At 35.7% G+C, this 23501-nt stretch overlaps 1 protein-coding gene across 1 annotated transcript in view; it reads left to right on the top strand.

The window, feature by feature from the left end:
• LOC121424184 (tyrosine-protein phosphatase Lar-like) overlaps window positions 1–23501 on the top strand; it is an 87047-nt gene that overhangs the window by 34426 nt on the left and 29120 nt on the right. Inside the window, exons 23-25 of the mRNA XM_041619793.1 lie at window positions 13184–13290; window positions 20110–20317; window positions 21603–21699. Coding sequence (XP_041475727.1) covers window positions 13184–13290; window positions 20110–20317; window positions 21603–21699 — 412 coding nt within the window. The remainder of the gene's footprint in view (window positions 1–13183; window positions 13291–20109; window positions 20318–21602; window positions 21700–23501) is intronic.

Raw genomic sequence — 23501 nt, forward strand, 5'->3', positions numbered from 1 at the left:
TTATTCTTGTAACATTAACATTACCCAATTTTATGAGTAAAGATCTGTGCTATTAGCTTTGACCATGTCAAGCATGCTGCCTCATTATTCGTTTATGTTACTATCGATTTCCAATTGAATAATCAACACTTTGTTTAAAAAATGCTTGGTAATTATCTGCCCTTTGTGATAACTTCCAATGGCTGCTTCACCAAATGGCAATCTTCCTTTTATATTATCTATTTGGTATTTGAACATGTCGGACATGACCCTTTCTTTCAATACGTTAAGTCCTTACTATTTGTCAGCTCTTGCCATGCACATCTATAAAATAATTACTGAGTATTTGGTGTTTTGGTATTCCTGATTGTTTATCAGAATACAAAAAGGACTTGTGCTTAAACAATCATGTTCACTTATCATGCCTCGCATGCCATTCCTCACATGTTTAGTATCTTGCAAGATCATATAAGATCGCCAAAGATAAACAAATCATTTACTACAAATGTCTTCAGTTTCGATTAATGCCATGCTTGACTTACTCTTTTATTCTTGTAACATTAACATTACCCAATTTTATGAGTAAAGATCTTTGTTATTTGCTCTTGACCATGTCAAGCATGCTGCCTCATCATTCGTCTATTATACTATCGTTTTCCAATTGAATAATTAACACCTTGTTTAAAAAAATGCTTGATTATGGTAATGTCTGCACTTTGTGATAATTTCCAATGGCTGTTTCACCAATGGCAATATTCCTTTAATATTATCCATTTGGTGTTTGAACATGCTGGGCATGACCTCTCCTTCAATTGTTATAACTCCATGGTCCCATCCACGGGTTTTTTTTTCTGTTTTTGCTTAGCATTGTCTCAGCGCCCCCCCCCCCTCCCTCGTAGCAATGGATGATCCTGTGTGGATGGGTCCATGGTGAACTCCTAACTTTTTGTTCACTCTTGCCACATCTTTAAAATAATTACTGTGAATTTGGTATTCCTGATTGTTTCTCAGAATACATAAAGGACCTGTTTGATTACGTTAATTTATCATGCCATGCATGTTATATCCCTCACATGTTTCAGTATCTTGCAAGATCATAAAACAGCGTCTGAGTTATGCAAATCATGAACTACAATGTCTTCAGTCTCGATTAATGCCAATTTTGACTTCCATATTTTTGTAACATTAGCATTACCCAATTATATATAAAAAAAAAAAATAATCTGTGTTTACTTGCTCTTGATCATGCCAGGCATGCTTGCATCACTTTTTGTTGTCAGTTTTACTATGGATTACAAGTTGAATAATCCACATTTTGTTTACACAATACTTGAAAAGGAAATGTCTGCCTCTTGTTAATAATTACTTTTATTAACATTAAATGACAATCTTCCTTTTCTATTATCCATTTGACATTTCAACATGTTGGGCATGTCCCCTTCTTTCAACTCATTGACTTTGTTTTTGTTCGCTCTTGCCACAACTATGAAATAATTTCTGAGTATTTGGTGATTGGTACTCTTGTTCAATTATTAGAATGCAAAGATTATTAGAAGACTTGTGCTCAAATATGTTCAATTATCATGCCATGTATGTCGTATTCCTTTATTCTTTACTCACTATACGTATTTGAAATTATATCTTGATATTTGAATGTACTATTTTATAGGTGTATCTCACTACATTTTATTTAATTTTGGAGCTTCTCACTTTTATAATCTCCTCCGCCAATGTCTGTTTCGATAATCGTTCCGTTCTCACTGACTTTGCATCGTTCACACTTAGAGGTCTTTGCCCTACGTTCTCGTTTTTGCGTAAGAATCCTTTGTGTTGCGCCTCCTCGTCCTTCTTCATGTTCTATATGTGTTTTGTGTTCTTTGCCTTCTCCCCTCACTTTGTTACTTTGCTTTACTGCCTCTTTTATGACCTTGACCGACACTTTATTGGACATAACACAACACTTTCGGATATGTACTGACTTCTTAGCATAGACAATACACCTCAGTTTCCATTTACATCATTGGATAATGATGACCTCTTTAGCGAATTGAGACCTCAGGATACTGTACTTAACAACCCAATGAATCCTTCATTTTATGATAATTTTGTTACTAATAATATAAATTTAGCTTCGGAAGAATTAGATCTCGATTTTGAACAGGATCATAACATATTGCAAAATCCTTCTTCTGAGTATATTACGCAAAATCAGTTAAATAATCTTACAAAAAATTTTAACGACGATACATTCAGCATAATGCATGCTAATATAAGAAGTTTAAATAAACATTTTGATGAACTTCAGTTACTTTTGAATAACACTTCAAATTCTAAAAAATGCCCCTTTTCTTTAATTGGCCTTACTGAGACATGGATATCGTGTGATTCTAACCATCAATTTTCTCTTAACGGATATGATTTCGTAATGAATAACCGAGAAGACAGACCTGGGGGTGGGGTAGCGTTCTATATTTCACATGACTACGAGTATACGGTTTGTGATTATCTTAACTCCATGAACGCCACTGTAGAATCTCTATTTATTGAAATTAATATTCCTGGTAGTAAAAATATGATTATTGGTGTAGTTTATAGACCCCCAAACTCAAATACAAATGACTTTCTAAATTACCTTTCCCAAACAACTAATAATCCAGCTCTCGTTAATAAGGATGTAATATTTATAGGTGATTTTAACATTGATTTATTGAAACACAACAATATATCTCAAGATTTTCTTGAAACTTTTTTTTCGGCCTCCTTCTTGCCTCTGATTTCTAAACCAACTCGTGTAGTTAATGAAACTGCTACACTTATTGACAATATTTTCTGCAACATTCTCCCTCCTCCCGATTCTTTTATAATACTTTCTGACATGACGGACCATTTCCCGATTCTTACTCATTTTTCATTAAGACGACCAATTAGACCGATACACTCCCAACAACGAAGACGTAGACCTACGCACGAAAATACAGCCAGTCTAGGTGCTTCTTTGGATAATGTCGACTGGTCAGTTGTATACAATTCTGTAGATGTTAATGCGTCCTTTAACCTATTTATGAATATAATAAATGAGAAATTAGACCTGCATATACCCTTAAAAAAAGATAAGCGTAATACATACAAAACGATTTCTAAGTCACCATGGATATCGCCATCTATCTTACGTTCGATTAATAGAAAAAATAACTTATTTTATAAATTCAAAATGAAAGGTACAGAACAATCAAAAATAAAATACACATCTTATAAGAATACACTTACTAAAATATTACGCATTGAAAAAAAAAATTACTTTGCGAGGCAGTTGGCTCTATATAAACACGACATGCAAAACACATGGAAGGTTCTAAAACAGACCATGAATCTCTCCAATAATAAATCAAGTATTTCCAAAATTAGATTTAATAATGTCATTGTTGATGATGGTGACAACCTTTCAAATATTTTTAATAACCATTTCTCTTCCATTGGCGTAAATCTAGCTAAAGATATTCCTCCCGCGACGAAAAGTTTTTCGGACTTTCTCGGCCCGCCTAATCCAAATTCAATATTTTTTGCTCCAACATATAATCAAGAAGTTATTGATATAGTATCTGGTTTGAAAAATAAAAAAAGCCCTGGATTTGATGAAATTAATAATTTTATTTTAAAATCCGTAATAAATTCTATTGTTTCCCCGCTGGTGCATATATTCAACCTTTCCTTAGAAAATGGTACAGTACCAAATCAAATGAAGATAGCCAAGGTAATTCCTTTATTTAAAAAAGGTGATAAGTTGGATGTCGGTAATTACCGACCTATTTCTCTTTTGTCCACATTTTCTAAGATCCTTGAAAGAATAGTATACGTCAGAACAGAAAAATTTTTGTCAATGCATAATATTTTATCTGATGTTCAATTTGGGTTTCGCGACAAGCACAACACCACTCATGCCCTGATGAATTTTGTCAACAAAGTAGTCAATGCTCTAGACAAATCTAGTCACCTTGTGGGTATTTTCCTGGACTACTCCAAGGCCTTCGATACCATTAATCATGAAATCCTACTTAAAAAAATATCTCACTATGGTGTGCGAGGGAAGGCCTTGGAGTGGTTCAGGAGCTACCTACTTAACAGACAACAATACGTGTTTGTTAAAGATCATAACTCCAATTTGAAATATGTTAACTGTGGAGTCCCCCAGGGTAGCTTATTGGGCCCACTTCTTTTCACAATTTATATAAATGATTTCTGTAGATCATCCAAAATATTATCTCTTATCTTGTTTGCAGATGATTCGACCTTATTTTTTTCTCATCAGAATCCACAAACTTTAGTTGATGTTATTAATTCTGAACTTATTAATGTTACTGAGTGGATAAGAGCCAATCGATTATCTTTGAACCTTAACAAAACAAAATACATGTTATTTAGTAATTCCATAGACAAGTTACCGATGAACATTATATTTGATAATACCCCATTAGAAATGGTACCTTACACCAAATTTCTTGGAATAACAGTTGACAGTAAACTTTCTTGGAAAAACCATATTGAAAATATATCCAAAATAATTTCACGAAATATTGGTATTATTAATAGGCTAAAATTTTGCATTCCCTCCACATCATTAATCATGCTCTACTCATCCTTAATCTTGCCTTATTTGAACTATGGGATTCTTATTTGGGGTGATACCCATCAATATTTATTAGATAAATTGTTGCTTTTGCAAAAGAAAGCACTTCGTATTATTCATAGTACATGTTTCCGTTCTCATACGGACCCACTTTTTCTAGAAAGTAAACTGTTGAAAGTCAAAGACCTGTATTTACTACAGTTAGGGCACTTCATGTATAGTTATAATAATAATGCACTTCCCCATATTTTTGATGCCATGTTCCCTAAAAATCAATTTTATCATAACTACCCCACGAGACACTCTGACGAACTTCACATCCCACTTTACAGAACTTTACTGGCCAAAAATACATTCTTATTCAACGGTCCTAAATTCTGGAACTCACTCGCTAATAATGTTAAAGACAGTGTCTCCTTGAATTCATTCAAACGTAAACTCAAACGTATCCTGCTTAATTCCTATAATTCTTCTCAACGGAACTAACACTTCATTATCTTGATTATAATCCTTACATTTTTCACTTTTATCTTTTTTCATCTATATTGTCCAGTCATATCCTTTGTTATTTCACCAGATCAAGCTGGTTCATGGTCAGCCCTTTCCTATTCTTAGTTTTACTCCTTTTAAAAACTAGTTGTCTTGTACTGTCCTGTCTCTTGTTTTGTCTTGTCTTCTACGTCTTGTCATCCCCTCTCTCTGTTTTTTCCTGTCTTGCGCAACATATCCTTTACAACGAAGACCTCTTTGTGTGAAAAGCTTTGCATTTGTTCAGTTTTTATGTTTCCGTCAATATGATTTCTTTTTCTCTTTTTCTTTCCCGTAATACATGCATGTACGCATATAGTAAGTCGACTATAATTTCTTCTTTCCAAGGGGGATCCACAATTTTACAAGCTTTGCTTTTTAGTGGATCCCCCCATTTCCATATCCATTTATGCTCCTTATTATACTGTGTTTTTTTTTACGAAGTAAGAATGCCCTTCTGTAAAATTGTATTTGATTTCTATTGTTTTATATTACTTTGTATTATGTTTTGAATGGAAATGAAATAAAAGAATTGAATTGAAATTGAATTCTATTCCGCGATGAGTTTCTTCTCGCTTGAGCGTCATCGCATCTTATCTTTGACAATAGTCTGTTCCCAGATGGGATCGTTTAAGACCATTAGAGGTGCATGCCTGGAAGGTACATGATGAACTGCATTTCGTTCGTTACAGCTTTGGAAAATTGAAGATAAACGGCTGAACTGAATATTGTCTATGACAGGATACTAAATGATTATTGACCTCGATAATGAAAGTACATCGGATATTCGTTCCAATATGGATAAATGATCTTCGATTTTTCATATCCCCTTTCCATTTTATTTCTATTAAAACATTGTGTAATTCAACTTCAGTTCTGATCTTTTCCTCTTCGCTTATTAATGTAGGTTGACAGAATTAATTCCAGTCATGTTCAAGCGGTAAAGATAAGCTACATATCAAGATAAACTATTCCTTTATAATAACTTTTATTAAGGCGCACGCGGAACTGAAAGAATCTACACTAACGACTAAGGTTCAGCTAATTTGTAAATTGATTTGAAATATGAAATTTATCTTTTCGTTTTTAATTTTTAAATCTTAAATGATTATCATCTTAAATTTCGTATATTATTTTCGATACGATTTGATAAAATATAAATTGTATTGTATTTATATAATCACGACAAAACTTAAATCAGATATAAATTGCGTCAAGAAGTACAGAAATAGGGATAATACACGCACAACTTCTTCATGATTACTTGGCACGACAACCTTACCACTTGGCCATGTTGGCATTGAAAGTTAAAGTCATTCTCCAATTACTGTAAGACAATGCCACCAGTCAGCGATGGTATGAATTATGACTTTTGTTGGAAAACCAAATAAGAAACAAAATCAATGGATTGGTAGAATGAAGACGGTCGGACATGATAAGGATTCCAACAATGCGAGGAAATTGTGAACTTGTATCGAAGTTGAAATTCGAGGTGGATTCTGTTTCGGATCAGGGAATCATTTACGTAATTCGCACGAATCTGAAGAGAAGTAAAATAGGAGAATCTGACGCAGAGTTTAATGCCCGCGATTAAAAACACGAGTTGGAAAGCCAAGTTTCATTTACGTACTTCATGTCTAGGCCACTCTGACAAGGAGACTATTGAGTTGTGGGATGGGAGTTTGCAGCATTCTGCCAGAATTTTCTAGATTCTCATCGCTAATTTACCGTGCCTACCTGGGATTATTTTATGCCAACCAGTATGGTTTCTTCGTGTGATCTTATATAAGTATATAGGTCGTTGAGTAGTACCTGCATTTAATACATTTCTAGGATTTAAAAAGAAATTCATGTAAAGTAATACTCACGTTGGCGATGTTCATGGGAAAAAACTGTGTTCGAAATGTTCAGTTCAAGGAATGTTAACTATGCAAAGACAATGGTTTAAAATAAAGCAACCAAATAATCCGAAATGAGAGAAAAGGCGGGGAGACTTAAAAACACCTGAAACATTTTACTTTCGTATTTAAAGCAGATCAAATGCTTGACGGCATTGTTCAGGAATAATACTACGAATAGAAATATATAGCCTTTTTGCGTGGGATGGTCAATTTATAGGAATATATATACGAATTAATGCGATAGGACGTGATGATATCCTCAAAAGGGCAAGATTACATAATACTTATCTAATTTCCTCAAAAAGGCTAGAAAACTTCCTTTTCACCGAAACAAACTTCAGATACCTATTTATATTCAGGGCTGCGGTCGAAAAGAAATCTTGTTGAAAATTAATTGGATAATTATTATAATTGGATTCCAAGGCAGTCTGCGGTTTTAAATTTTGAAAGATTTGTCTAACAAGAAGAATGAGCTAAACGGAGTGTTTGTAAAGTCAGATACATGGTAGAATATCAAGAATCGTAATTAAGAAACCCTGTAGTTTGTTACAAAGCTATATCTGTCCAAAAATGAAATGGTAGTCAAGGTTATATGATCACTTTATGGTATGTAATTATCATTTTGTAAAAACACATTGTGATGTCTGTAAAATCCTGTTACTTTATCTGATGTAATGAAAGACTTGAAGTGCATTATCAGCTCGATTTTTGTATTTGGTGAGTAAACTGATGCCTGCTTGGTAATAATTCTTGGTAATTATAGTATGATGGTTGGGACCGACAACATGTTATTTCTAGCACCGATTATTGGTGTAAAGTAGATGCCAAATCGTGACAGCAATCTACATGTAGCTACCGCCGTAAAAACTTTAAATGACAAATTATACTTGATAAGAAATGCAAACCTATATCTACCGATGTCATTATTGTCAATTGGATTATAACTCAAAGGCAGTCATTATCCTGGATCAATATTTGTCATGAATTGTTTTTGTTATTTTACAATAGCAATATCAACTTTATTATACACTGAAACCAACATTAAATCGGTCACGTTAGAACACTCAGTACATTCATTGAATATCAATTTGAATTTCCAGGCCATCAAATTCATAATATCAGTTTCGCAAGCAGATCTTATAGTTGAAAAATATTTCATTTCGCATCATTTTGTTATTCATTTCAAACTTTACTTCATTATCGGGACTCCACTCGCAATTCCTCGGCTCGAGCCCCGGCGCTGAGTCACACCTATATCCGATGGTCTAATTAAAACTGATCATTACTCAGGAGACATCGACGCATCCACAACACAATACACTGAAGATCAGGCAGTTTCACTCACCCACCAAGCGATCGGTCCAAATCGGTTCGTTCGCCGAAATCGTGAATAATGAAAATTTATCGCTTTACCAATTTCATGGGGCAAGGTGAGGAGAAGAGGAAAAATAGACGATGACATCATGTTTGTTTGGATGATAATGGTGATGGTGGTTGGTGGTGGAGGCCAATTCATCGTCATGATGGGATAAACCAACAAACTGTTGCTTTTAGTTAATCACGATTAATACTCTGTCAGATGAATGTCGATGTTAGTCTGGAATGATTCTATGTTCAATGTATTATTCATTTCTACAGTGTTCAATCCATGTAAGGATGATCCTTCCTTTCTCCTCTAATGTTAAAACTTCACTCTTATGACAGTGAGGAGAATGCTAATAGAATTCTCCCTTATCTGTAATGTAGCACTGCTTCTGCTCACGTCTTTGCAAGCTCGTCTCTTATCTTTTTAAATTCATGTATATCACTTACCCACACCCCCATCCACCTAACTTCTCAACAATCACCCTTCAATAATTATAACATTTTTATCATTTTCTCACACAAGCCACAAGTCATATGCTCTTACACCTCAAACCCTAACACACAACCCACGAAACCACTCCCTCTCTCTCCCCTACTGCCACTCTCTCACATACTCCTCTCCCACCCCACTCTAACTATCACCCACTTAACCCTCTTACGCACACCCAACACCCACACCACTTTCTTTAACTCATCATTATTGTCTTACACGCACACGAACCCACACCTACAAAAGTACACGCGCAGACACCACGGGTAAGTGCACCAGACACACGTCCGAACTCCCACACACACTCCCACACCCACCCCACTTTGTTCCCCCCCACCCCCCTAAAACTACACATACCACAAGTTAACCATCCTCTTCATCATTATCCAACTCCCGTAAGTACACACTTACAAATCTTAAATTTCTTTCACCTTTACTCTTTTGCAAACACACACACTCACCCACCGCGTCTCGCACACTCCCGCGCCCTATACTATCCATGACCAACACTCTTATCCAGTAACAATCAACAGAAATCTCCCCCACTGTCCTTTACTCTTCCTCCTATCTGTTTGTCGGTCTGTCTCTACATCTATCTATCTATCTATATATCTATTTATTTATCTATCTATCTATATATCTATATATATATATCTATCTATCTATATATCTATCTATCTATCTATTTATCTAGCTTTATATCTTTCTATCTACCTACCTATCTACCTATCTATATATCTATCTATCTCTTCATCCTTCCATTTACTCTTTTTTTATGAACATCTAGCTTATCATCTATATCTAGATACGGTCTACCTTCATTCCCTCATTCCTTCCATCTGTCCATTGCAACGTAGTTTGAATCTAGAGATTTGATTTCAAACTGGACATTGGTTTACAAGTATTTGCATGATATGATATACAGGGTATATTATAAGCTTATCCGCAGATAGCACAGTGATCATGGGACCTATATGGATCGGTGTCATTTCTGAGATAAGCGATGACAAATCACGGATCAATATGAATTATTGACGCGAATCGGACTGGGTGAAGATAATATAAATCACTGCTGGTGGACGGAGAGGAAGAGGGAGATGGAGAGAGGGGTCAAAAGATATATAAAGAAGTAAAGAAAGACACATGGAGGCTGTGTGCTTGTTTTTTTAGTTTTAACAGAGGTTTATTAATCATATATGATTGTTTACGGCTAGGACCGACATTTAACGTCACCATCCGAAGGACATGACAAGGGATCGAACCTCTGCAACAATTGGTAACTTCCCCAATCGTGCCAATGTAGCTTGGATTACGCCACAACGCCTTGACCGAGAGATGCCATAGATCTGCTATTTATATGTAAATAAAAAATAGATATAAAGTCCTGAATCATGTTCAACATTCCCTGAAAAATGTTTTTCGTATTTGCGTTGTCATCATGGTTTTAGTGTCTGTAATGTGAAGGCAAAAGCTATTACCAATTTAAAAACAATCAATATGATCGCTAGATCAGGAGTTTCCGAAAGGATATCAACAAAACTATTTTGCTATTATTAATTTCTTTCATGCCTGTGCACCGTTCGATAAAACGATGATCGAAAGTCAGCATAGGAAATGTCCATTTTTATGTGATATTCAGACCGCAACATAATGTCATTGTGGGATCCTTTTATACAATATAAGGTGATGTACTCGCACTTTTATTCAAATTCCAAGGTAAAATATGACGTATTAGTTTATTCAAGTTTGCTCAACTTTCAAAGTGTAGAACTTAGCACAAATTATGCATCATATACATCGCTTACAATTATTTTTCGTGTGAATTATTTATGATATTATGATTATTAGTGGAGCTTGTTTTTTTTTCAAATATACTTCATATGATCAAATTGATTTATTCTTTCTACTTGAGATCAAAGATAGTCTGACCAACCTGGCTATATATGCCTACATTCAAGACTATACATGTATCCAGAAAATTATATTTTCAACTCACACAGGCATAAACTTGTATTTCTCAAACCAGTCATTTTATGTTCATTTCACTTCACTTTGCCGGCTGATTCCGATGTATATAAATACCACAACATGGCGATATTGATAGCACAGAATGATTTTGAGGGAAATTTAATATGTATATTTGGAAACAAATGTATAACTTTCCCGTGGTGTAGACTCTTTCATGGATACGCTCAACACTTTAATTTACATTGTATATTTTGTGCAATCGTAAGAATGGACGAAAAATGCTGAATGAATTTTCTGAAATTTTCTAAATCGTATTTAGAGTCTTAAAATTTTACACAATCCTATAAATTTGATATCATCAATAATTTCAGTTTTGTCTAACTAGTAACATTTTAATTCTTTGTATTGGAATACAAAAAATAAATATGCAATTCCTAAGTATTTGTGATATTTTGGGACTATGTTTATCATCATGTGGTTTAGGATTTAATACACAGTTTTATCAGCTACATTTTGTAAATCCCCATTTTTAAATTGCGCTTCTATTATTCATAAAACTGAAGACAAAAGTTAAAATCAAATATTTTCAGATTTATTCATTGTCATTCTAATCTCTCCAGTTAGCGAAGCATCTATAGTGTAACCCAAGCAGAAATCTGGGACAACTTTAATGTCCTCAGATTCAGACATACCCAATGTACATAACACACTCTTGTTTTTCTCCCCGCCTTCAATGAGGCGTATTCATAAAACTGAAGAAAAAAAATCGAGGTATATTTATTTTCATGTTCGTTTTCACATTTTCAGAAAACACATATTTCACAGTGTAACATCAGCTGACAGGTGGGGCAACCTTAACGTCCTCAAATTCATCACATAGCTCACCCCTAATACACAAACACACTCCTGCTACTACTCTCCTACCGTTGCTATAATAGTCCCGGATATGGGATAAGTCAAATTGTAATTGTGTTAGTGCGCCGCGACTGCGCACATCTGCGTGAGTTTCTAGTCATTGCCGATACGTGGTATAAATGTATAATTCTGTCTGCCACAAACAGCATACCTCGCAAAGTAACGATCAAACGCAGACTTTCGCAGTATTCTATTGACACCAACTTTCTATCGCGAAAGTATCATTGTTTGTGCATCTTATTCGCTCAGGGTGGATTGGAATTTTATAAATTTGGAGTTTCACTTTTTTACATCTTTCGGGATAGTGGTTATACTTATTTTTGAAATATTCAGGATATTATATTGCTGGTGAAGGAATGGTAAGTTGAGTTAGGGATGATATATGCATGGCATTTGTTGACGACCTTATGTTTATGAATATTTTTTATTTGATTTTTTTTATATTCACCACTACTTCTACTACTACTACTACTACTACTGCAACTACTACTACGTCTACTACTACCGCTGTTGCTGCTGCTGCTACTACTACTACTACTACTACTACTACTACTACTAATACTACTACTACTACTACATACTACATACTACATACTACCTCTAATACTACTACTACAGAAACTATAATTGACTTTCACACACATTATGCCAAATACGTGAACATACTTGCAATCTAAAATAGTATTGGTCAAACTTTAACCAACATGGATTAATTGGTTTAACATTAATTTCTGCCCAATCAACGAACTACCACTCGAACTTTCCCCATGGCTGATTATATATGACTTCTTGATTGCAGGCCAGACCAGACAGCACATCCCGTCATCACGTGGCCAGTCTAATTATCATCTTTTCATGCAAAACAACAACAGACCACTTGCCGTCTGTCAATGAAATTGATTCTTCTAACTAGACTTCATCAATCGAACCCTTTTGCTAAATGTACTTTGATTAATCGCACTAATAGGACACGCAACACTTTAATTTCCTCGCTTGTTCTAATGTGTAACGGCTACATATACTGTTTTGAAGCGTTCATGTATGCATATTAATGCGCTGATTACTTTCCATTACAGACTTATTAAAGGGTGGAGAGTTTACCCAAAGGATTGATAATATTTTTGGTTTTATTTTAACATCAACTGTTAAACAGTGTTACTATTGATTGTCGTGTCTGTAGATGACAAAGGTTCCCGTTTTAGAAGAGAATGATCGGATTGCATTTCAAAAGAATATTGAACGTCATATTGTAAAACAAAATAGGCTATAATCATTATAACACGATTATAACACGGAAGTCTGCCTAATCTGTGGACATAGGCGTCTACCTCGTAATACTTGATAATAAATTTTAATCCGGTTTCTGCTAATTTCAAAATTAACAAGTTGTTTTTATTGTATTTCATTTTCCAGTTCCTGGACCGGTTACTGAGTTACAGGTCCTAAACAGAACATTGGATTCTATCGAATTACGTTGGGAGGCTCCCAAACAAATCAACGGTGAATTACTCGGATATACAGTAAGTATTAGTTGGATTATATATGTCGATAATTATCAATGTTAGAAAATGTGTCTTGCTGAAATGCACTATGAAATTTTATTAACTAACGACTGTATGTATACCAAACTGTGTGAATCTTTCGTTTGAATAATATTGTCAACGCGTCCTTGATCAGAATATATTCATATTCATATAAATGGAAATATCGTGCTTAATTATAATGTTTCAAAGAGTAAAATTATCTTGATACTTTGATATGATTATAGTTCAATGCTAAGTGACCGTGGTTCATATTCCAAATTTAGACAGTATACGGGGAACACGAAAACATAACCTCCAGAATGTGACGTGTATGACGTCACAAAGCTTGAAAATGATTACTGCTGCCTTCCTGTTTCTTCCGAAATACTCTGAGAAGTGAACTCATCAAACAACAGAAGAATTGGGAACAACAGAAAATATACCGTGGAATTAATCTCTTAATCCTGTTCGGTTCCTAATATAAAGCATCAGCCTCAATTAAATTAACGGCACTGCCAAGTAAAAGGTGTTATAGTGTGTCCGTATCCAAAAACAACTAATTAAGTTTATTATCTACTGCTATTATTTCTTTATCATTGTCAGTCATGTCATGATGCAGTTTTAATTTCCATATCAAATCACCAATCAATGACAACATATAGGCCTACTTGGCTCACATAAAATCTTTGTTACATTGCAAATAGGTTTAATTGACATTAGCATGATTAAAGTACTTTCAATTGGAACGAGCTCTAAATATATACCATTGTACTTATAAAGATATTTGCCTTAAAATGAAGAGAGAACATGTCATTGGCACGTTAAAGTCGTGGATGGTTTCAAGTTGATTGAGTTCAATGATTGGGATATAATGTGTCTTTATTTGGAAGGGGTCGAAATATAGTTATGGGGGTACACTCATGCCCCCCATCAGAGAAGATATTTCCTCATCGAGTCTGACAGCATATGTCTTGGAGCACGATGGAGATTGCCTTCAGCACATGACACATTATAGGTTAATACCCTCTTGATGATTCATGAGATGCATAAAGGGGTATCATCATAGACCCTCTCTCTGCCATGGACCTGGTAGAGGGGTGTCGTATAGGGGTAAGATTACGGGGCGAGGGGGCTACCTTGTACCAATTCAGGAAAGCTGAAATGTACTTAATTTTCGTTTCAAGAACAAAGAAAGCGTCGTGTATCCCTTTTGAAGAGTGCAGAAAGTAAATGATAGTGATCTTAATGATAACACTTAGAATGAAATAACGATAACAGCAATGATGAAGATAATGATAACAATTTCAATAGTAGAAATAATGATGGTAAACGTACAGTTAATCAGTGATAATAAGAATATGAATAATCATGATAATGATGATAACAATAATCTTAATGAAGATTAAGAAAGTGATAATGATTAATTATAATTAGGCTTGTCATAGCCCTTAACACTTATTTTAGTTGAAGTCTCTGAGTGCTCTACAGTAATGTAACACAATTTCACTGGATTTTTTAGAGCAGCTGTTACGCGCTCTGCGTTTCAAAGAATAAGACATATAATTATCTTTACAAATAGCAATATCAGTAATAGAAATAGTATAATGATAACAAGAACAATACCGCCAAACCTGGTGTAATAATTGCATTCATTACTTGATTTTATGATTTGACCAAAAACGAAATATGTAAATGAGTTTAATTCCACCTTCATTTAAGAAACCCAGATTCATCGAAGTGCCCTGTTTTGCAGCATATCCAAACCTTCGTTCATATTTTGACACCAGTCCAGGATCGGATGTGGAAAAAAAGATGACGAAACTGGATTAATGGTTAGCTAATGGGCTATAGGGTAGTTTAGCCGTGAAAAGGATCGCAATGTGTGTCATTTACCCCAAAGGCAGCTGCCCATGATTCTGACAAGCCACATTTTTCTTATGAATCACAGCACACATGCGATACCAAACCATTAAATTTGACGTCATTGATCGCCATTGTTCTAAAATCCAGCACCACCACGACGACAGATATACCATACTATCGCCCGGTTATAAGAAAAGACTATCCACCATCCATTATCCGCTATCCACTGCTGCGAGCGGGCGTTGTCTCATGTTCACCTCCTTTTAACCCCTCACGTATTCCAGACGATCCACACGTGCCCCTTGCGAGTTCGTTTCATGTTACACCACTTTCCACGGGCCCTATCAGTTTCACGATAGTCACATAAATAGCAGGCCACGGGGCTCGAAGTGAGGGGTATTAACCCCATTTTCCATCATAGTTTTGCACCCTTGTTCCTGTTCCCATTGTTCTCGTGATCCATTCTTACTCACCTTAGCACATTCAGAAGCCCCCCCCCCTTACCCCCGCGGGGAACACTGGGTTGGGAATGTACCAATTTCTTTTGTTTAGCTGTGATTTAGGTGCAAATTGAGTCCGAGGTGAAATCTAAGCTTCGGGTGATACTTTACATTTTGCCAGATTTGCTTGAGTACATTCTTGATTTTTTTCATAATGTGAACTAGTTTAACATTTTGGGGGAGAAAATTTGGTTTAAAGTTTTCGATATTTATGGTCATGTAACTGTTCTTATCGACGAATCACATTACGTTGTCCTTTTTATCAACCATGTTGCACAAAATGAATATCTAACCAAATTTAGTCCTCGCATAAATACAGAGATTGGTAGCGACACTTAAAGAATCACACTTTTGCCAAAATCAAATGAACCTGCAAATTATGAACGCATAAAACCAGTAATTGATATGAATATTTAAAAGTTATCGAATTCATGAAGCATATCAATAATACTTTAAGAAGCAAAAATCAAAACATGAATATTGTAAGAAGAAGTAGGTATACAATGCCATGTAAATCTGTTTCCCTTTTTTAACTTTGAGAATGATGAGAATTTGATATTTTTTAATAAAAAAAAACACGGAAAAGCACAATAATTGATGAATTGATCGATCTTTTTACGGGAAGGGGCACAATCTGAAAAGAAATAGGTCTATGAATGAAATTTCTTTTGTAAATCAGGTAGCCTGCTGCAAGAGAATATGTATGCTTTTCACCTTAAATTCCAACGACCGACTATGATTCATGTTAAATGCAGATTATCATCATATATCATGTTCCGATTGTTGATACCCGTCAGATGAGATGTAATATTCATATGGATAAAACCTGAGAGAGACACACACACACACACACCCTCACACACCCACCCTCACACGCACCCTCACACACACCCGCACACACTCCCTCACCCACCCTCACATCCACTCACACATATTATGCCAATCAGATGAGATGTAATATTCATATGGATAAAACCTGAGACACACACACACACACACTCTCACACACACCCTCACCCACCCTCACATCCACTCACACATATTATACCAATCAGATGAGATGTAATATTCATATGGATAAAACCTGAGAGACACACACACACATACACTCTCTTACATACACCCTCACACACTCCCTCACCCACCCTCACATCCACTCACACATATTATACCCATCAGATGAGATGTAATATTCATATGGATAAACCCTTACAGAGACACACACACCCACCCTCACACGCGTACACCCTCATCCTCACACACACACGCACTCCCTCACCCACCCTCGCACACACGGGAGGAGTGAGCGGGAGAAAGAGAGGAATATAGAGAGTGGGCCTATATAGAAAGACGGGTAATTGAAAAAGAAGGGGGGAGGTGATGGGCTACACTACTGATGGGAGCACTTTAACATTGACCAAAATGAAACATCAGGGGGGCGTTTCATTAAAGGACTTGTCGGACATTTTATCCGACAAGTACCAGTTTATCCGACAGTTACCATAGGAACAGTGCCTCTCAGCCAATCAGAATCAAGGAAAGATGTCAGATCTGACAACTTGTAGGATGAAAATATTGATGAAACGCTCCCCAGGAATATTCGTACCTGATGATATTATATAGCTCATGGGGAAACACTATTCATATAAATATAATTCAATATATTTCAATAGAATCGTGCAAACAGTATTCACAGCTATGCGCAGTTATCACTGATTAAGGCCAAATTAAACCACGCCTAAACTTAATTAGACTCGATTGAGGTCAAGCGATTAAGAGATTTAATCATTATTTTGAAACATATTCAGGTTCGGGATCGACTTTCTTCTACTGCAGTATAAATCCGCATTTCAGTTCAATGGTTGTAACTGGAGATTTCATGGGGAATTTATAATAGGATCGAAGAAACGTCTCACAATTAGCAGCGAAACAAAGGATACTAAATAATAACTTATACCCACAAAGTCCCAAAGACCTTTAATTAAGTTCTCGTATTACATTTCTTATTTTTATGTACATGTATTTGTATTGGCATATAACGTGATTATCATGTGTATTATACTTTGTAAATATATTTGTATCGGAATGAAATAAACGGAGTCAATCAATATTAAAGTTTCGAATAGAATGCCGTTCTTTAAATAAACCTGATCATCATCACAAACAGAATCCCTTAGTTTTTGGCTTTAAGTTTGTTGGCCCTACGATCTGATACAGAACTCAAGAAAATAATTTGCTATGTCCCGAAAAATGAGCCAAATATCGATGCCATATAAGATAAAGAAATATATTCATTTTGATCGTACTTTTATTGATTCACCTCAAAACGGTATTGGATTTGTTGGCCAAAAAACAGGCTTTCGGTTCTGTTCACGAGAGTTCTGCGAAATGAGGACTGTATCCATGGCAACGAAGGAAAAGGGCGCATTTCGAGGAGAGTCGCGAAACTTCGATATCAAGGGCATCGTCGGATGGCACCAGCGACCTTTTTTTGTTTTTATATCTCAAATAAAGCATGTGTTACTTTGGTCACATGGCTCATCTTGGTCACATGGCTCGTCGTTGAATCAGGGTGGCCAAATATGGCGGTCTTTGATCGTAGATGATCCCAATCTAGCGATCACATCCTCCGATAGCCCTATACCTTGGCTCCATCCTCCGTGATTTAAAAAAAAAACTCATGAGATGGATCTGCTGGGTCTAAACATAGATTCTGCGGAAAAACAAGCGACATGAGATCCGGCTAGGGGAAAGCATGTGAAGAAGATACTAGGACCTGAGCTTGTCGACGTCATAGTGAGAGCGGAGATTGGCACAGTCTGCTAAGATCTTCGGTAGATTACCAAACCAAAACAAATCTTCAGGTTCCTTAGTCAAGCGTACAAGGACCCGGGCGAATGAAGGAACCATAAAAACAAATCATCGATACGCTTTATTACATTAAATTTCCTCACTGTTATTGTGGTTTCTCAATATCGCACGGCGGTACATATTTAGGCGTTACAGAACAGGTGGTTACATGCTCCAAACATCGAATATGTTAGGCTGGTAAACCTACCCTATCCGGGCAAAAAGTGCTGAGATTTTATCGCAGTAACCTGATTCATCTTGAACTGTTTGTAAACATATTGTGAACATAGTGGCCTGGTATCCGACCTAGGCGTCGAATAAAACTTGCAAGCATACGTTTGGAATTTTCACTTCCATGGCCTTATTCGGTTATTACCATAAAGAATATGCGCCATTATTGTGAAGAAAGAGTTGCTATGATATTTACGCCTATGAGTATTTAGAATCGAATATCCTCATGTATTTAGGAATTTTCACGTCAACTGCCAATGAGATGTATCATTGCATTCGATTTTCAGGAGGATTTCAATTCATATTTAATATTTAATGAATATCTTTAAAAAAGAGTTCCCTATTAAAAGAACATTATGTTTCTGATTTTATTTGATTCGTATACTTCTTAATTGTATTGAACATTTTCATGAAAAAACGCACACATTGATTTCCCCCACAGTGTTATACAGATACTATATTCTTTGACACACCCGTTAACTGAATTCTTGTCAATATTGTAGATATCTTTATAAATTTCATATCTGTTATAAATAGAGCCGATTTTTACTTCCTCCTAAGAACTATTGTGTTAAAATTTACATCACTCCTTAAAGTCGTTAAATGTACTTGTTATTTAGCAATGCAATGCACTGTAATGGTGAGTCATGAAAACGGGACAGTCCCATACATTCACCATTACACGTCAACATGCATGGTTTTAGGAGTTGCCAATAACATTAAAAACAATTAATTTGGCGCGCCCAGACGTCTAGGAACAGCTGAATGTCTTCAAGTTCCTTTGAACCAATTAACACTTTAGCCACACTAACGGAACCGACATCGAACCGACAGAGGATGTGCCTTTGGAAACAACGTAAAGGCCTTCTTCAGCCTGGAATCGAATTTGTTTGTCTGACCGTAGCATTATAGCCAATAAAACATTCATGTCATAATGTGGTCAAATGATCAGTGTTGATCATTAAGTTTTGACAATCCTTATAGCTTGCAGTTAGCATATTTCAATTTGAAAAAGTAACCCAGTATTTGAAGTTTCACCAAACTGCTTGTCAGGTTGTCTGGCGAATATGACGTCACGAATACCGAGTTATTGGACATGTTGAGTCGTTTAAAAGACAACAGTATTCTAGCTTAGTTGGACGACATCGACGTCTATTCGAATTCATGCTTCATATATGTCCCTGAAAGTGATTTGGGTGTTTTGGGAGAAAAACTCTTGATGATTCAAAGGCACTAACGAAAATTGTCTGAAATGTTCAAAACAATGAGTTTGTAGATTACGCCATCGCTTCTTCAACATGTCTATCGTGACCTGTTGGCAAAGACTGTTTATTAAACGTGCTATGCTCTTTTACTTGTTGCCACTCCTCAGATTTCTTACGAGCCTGTTGCCAAAAGCGACCCGAAAGATGGCAACTTTTCGTCCCACCGGCCTGTGATGGACATAGATAGCTCCAACTTGGCTCACATTCTCATATCCGAGCTCGATCCCGCAACCGAGTATATCTTCCGAATTTCAGCCAACAACAGGGTCGGTGACGGGACTGCCCTCGTCATCACAGAGTTTACCAAAGTTCCAGGTAAGTGACCATCTGACTTTAAAAAAGACCTTGGGTGTTTTACAGAGATTGCAGGGGTAATAACGCATTACTGAATTGGTCTTCTCATGCGCAAAGGACGCGCGCTACCCCGTATCCATTTATCAGATTACACATTATTCATATGCGCGTCCGACTTTAAGAATGACCCAAAATCACACTTCATTATTTTGTAAAACACCCCGCTGCCCTTTGGTGTGGATGTGACCATGGTAACGATAACAAGTAACATGTGCCATTTTCATCTCTCCTTGCAAGTTATTAATAGATATATCCTTGCTCATTTCAATTAGGGGATATATGGAAAATGTCCAAAGTATGTGTATTTTCGCTTGTCCTCACAATCCAGCTTTGCATTCATTTCACCGACAGCCAGAACGGTCACTTTAACCATCGACCTTACATACATTAATATTGTCCAGGTTGATTCCCTTAGCATGCCTTGATCGATTGCCAAGATTTCCTAACCCATTGGCACTACATGGATTGACTCTAGTCACATATTCTTGAAGAGATTTGACAAACCTTACGGAATACAGAAAGTGAAAGAAAGACAATACAACTCTGAATGTGATTTGCTGTTATAATGTGAATGCTGCTTTAACATACATCCGCCATGTTCATGTGTCAAAACTCTTAAGCGGTACTTTCACAAGACATATCTTTTATAAAACTCGTAATATTATTTTTCAAATGTGTTTCATGAGAGTTGAATATTGGGTCATCTGCCACGTCCGCCATGTTGAATTAATGCTCTATCATTCACTCTACACTGTCGACGTTACGACTCCAACAAAGCATTATGTTTCATTACAGTTAACATTCAATACAGGGGTGATGAAGAACTTGTCAAAAGATTAGAAGATTATAAAAAGATAACTATCGATTAATTGATATCCTTCATAACAGTAATATCAGTATTTATAGTGAAACTATTACGATTCGTTAATGAGAATTCAAGCACATCGCATATTACAACAAAATGTTTATTTATCTTCTATAAATAAACAACCACCTCCCTTTCAGACTTTTAATTGAAATATTCAGCTTGATTATATTGATAATAGTAAACAAGTCATGTATAACTGTTGTAAGCATGTTTGCTTCATGATATTTCTATAAAAATGAATGAATTTTTTTCATGTTTGGTTTTGAATAAAATCTTTCTATGTAAAAATATTCATTACGAACTTTCATCGCATTTGCAACTTTTACCCACCAAAGAAAAAAACTTTTTAAAACAAGTATCACCCTTATTTTCCTTTAGCACCTATCAGTCCTAAAGCACCTTCTGTATCATCGACCGTCACAGAAGACAACATGGTTACTATACAGCTACAGCCAATCACAGATAGCCTGGTCAAGTAAGTATTTCCTATACTTATTTTAAATAGTTTTCAGTTTTGTTTATTATTTTTGAGCAGACAGGCAGACAGGGGTCATAGAAAGCTTTAATGGACAAGGATCCATTTTTAAAAAAAATTAATAATAGGCAGAAAGCTCACGAAGTCTTTTGCCTGGTTGTTGTATTTTTTCCGAATATACATTTGGGACTCTTTTTACTCTCTATTTTATTATTTTCATTATCGTAATAGAATTTCACTTTGATCAAATAAAAGTGGTGAACATATTAAGAACCACTCGTTGAAGAACGACAGTTGATGTTGGATAGTGTGACCAAAGAGGTAGCGTGCATATCTGACTTAATTGAGTACCATTTGCCATGGCAAACACTGATTATCATTTTCTGGCCTTTGATATTTCAAAGTTTTTTAAGGGGGCTTCCTCAATGGTTACAATATCAGAAGCGCCTGAAGTGTACGATAAGCACAGACCACTGTGTTGGGTAAATGTATATTGGTGAAAATTATATATATGTTCTGGGAATTTATTATCCAATTGAGCAATTTTATTACTCATTTGTTAGTTTTTATTACCCAATTTGGACAGATTTTAACCGATAGTTGGGTGGGCAGTGTGTTGCCCAGTGATGGTTAAACATTTGGCGTTTTTTTGCTAAACCTTTAAAGAGTGCAATATATGCATAAACGTTTGCATAGTTTTAACGCAATATTTTCACCAAGATGCGCTGTGCATGTAGGGTATTAATATCATGTACCTTCTATTCTGAAGATTATAGTGGCGGAAAACAAAGATTAGGCTGGCGGAAAACATGGCTGACGGTGAGATTAAAACGCCTCAAATACGCCAGATAGTACAAAAGCCCCTGTTGAATCGGAGGCGACTAGAGCAGTGCCCTAGTAGAAGTACCCTAACGCAAAGTGTCAACGCGCCCTGAACTTTTCGTATTATCTTACCTAATCCCTTGTTCGCCTTTTGGTTATCCTGAAGAAGCAGTGTTGTGTCTGCCGTTGAGGTTCTTTAGAGATCTTAATGCTGGACTATGTTATTTCTATCAGTATCACGACGTCTGACTCATGATATCTCTCACTTCCACAGTCTTCAACTATACCTAGCAAGAAATTGCTTTTAAATACGCTCTTCCTGTATAACTGAACTTTTCATTTTCATTATTTCGACCTGATCTATTTTATCTGCCTATCTATATGTCACTCGTGTTTGATCTTGGCTTTCTCGCTCTACCTCTCTGTCTCTTATTCCGTACCCCTACTCCTTTCACTTCATACATATAATTGATTTTTGTAAATTATATACAAAATATAATTCTTGAATAATTCTTACTTATATTTGATGGATTAAGTGTTTTCGTGAAAAAAAAGGTTTTGAAAGGATTAAATACTTTCAAACATTTAAAACATAAGAAGTGAAAATAAAACTTCAATCATCTATGGAGTGACGTATAATCCAGCAGCCAATTTCTCCTTCCAAACTGGATATGCCAAAATCTCAACATGGCTACTGTCTTTAGCCTTGTCTTGTAATTTTCATAGTGTTATGACCCAATTTCAAAGAAATTATGTAGTGAAATTATTTATTGAATATCACTTTCGGGGGCCCTTCATCTATTTCTGAAGGAATTGTTTGAATTCGCAATGATCTCTTGTTTGAGTTATCATTTTTCTTTTGTTCGGTCAGCTATCATGTATCATATTTAATTAAGATCAAAATGTGGTCACTCTAAAAAAGATTATTTTTTATCTTTTAAACAAAATTAATTATCGAAACATGGGATATATCGGCCAAA

This window comes from Lytechinus variegatus, chromosome 11, assembly GCF_018143015.1.
Source record: "Lytechinus variegatus isolate NC3 chromosome 11, Lvar_3.0, whole genome shotgun sequence".
Lineage (NCBI taxonomy): Eukaryota > Metazoa > Echinodermata > Echinoidea > Temnopleuroida > Toxopneustidae > Lytechinus > Lytechinus variegatus.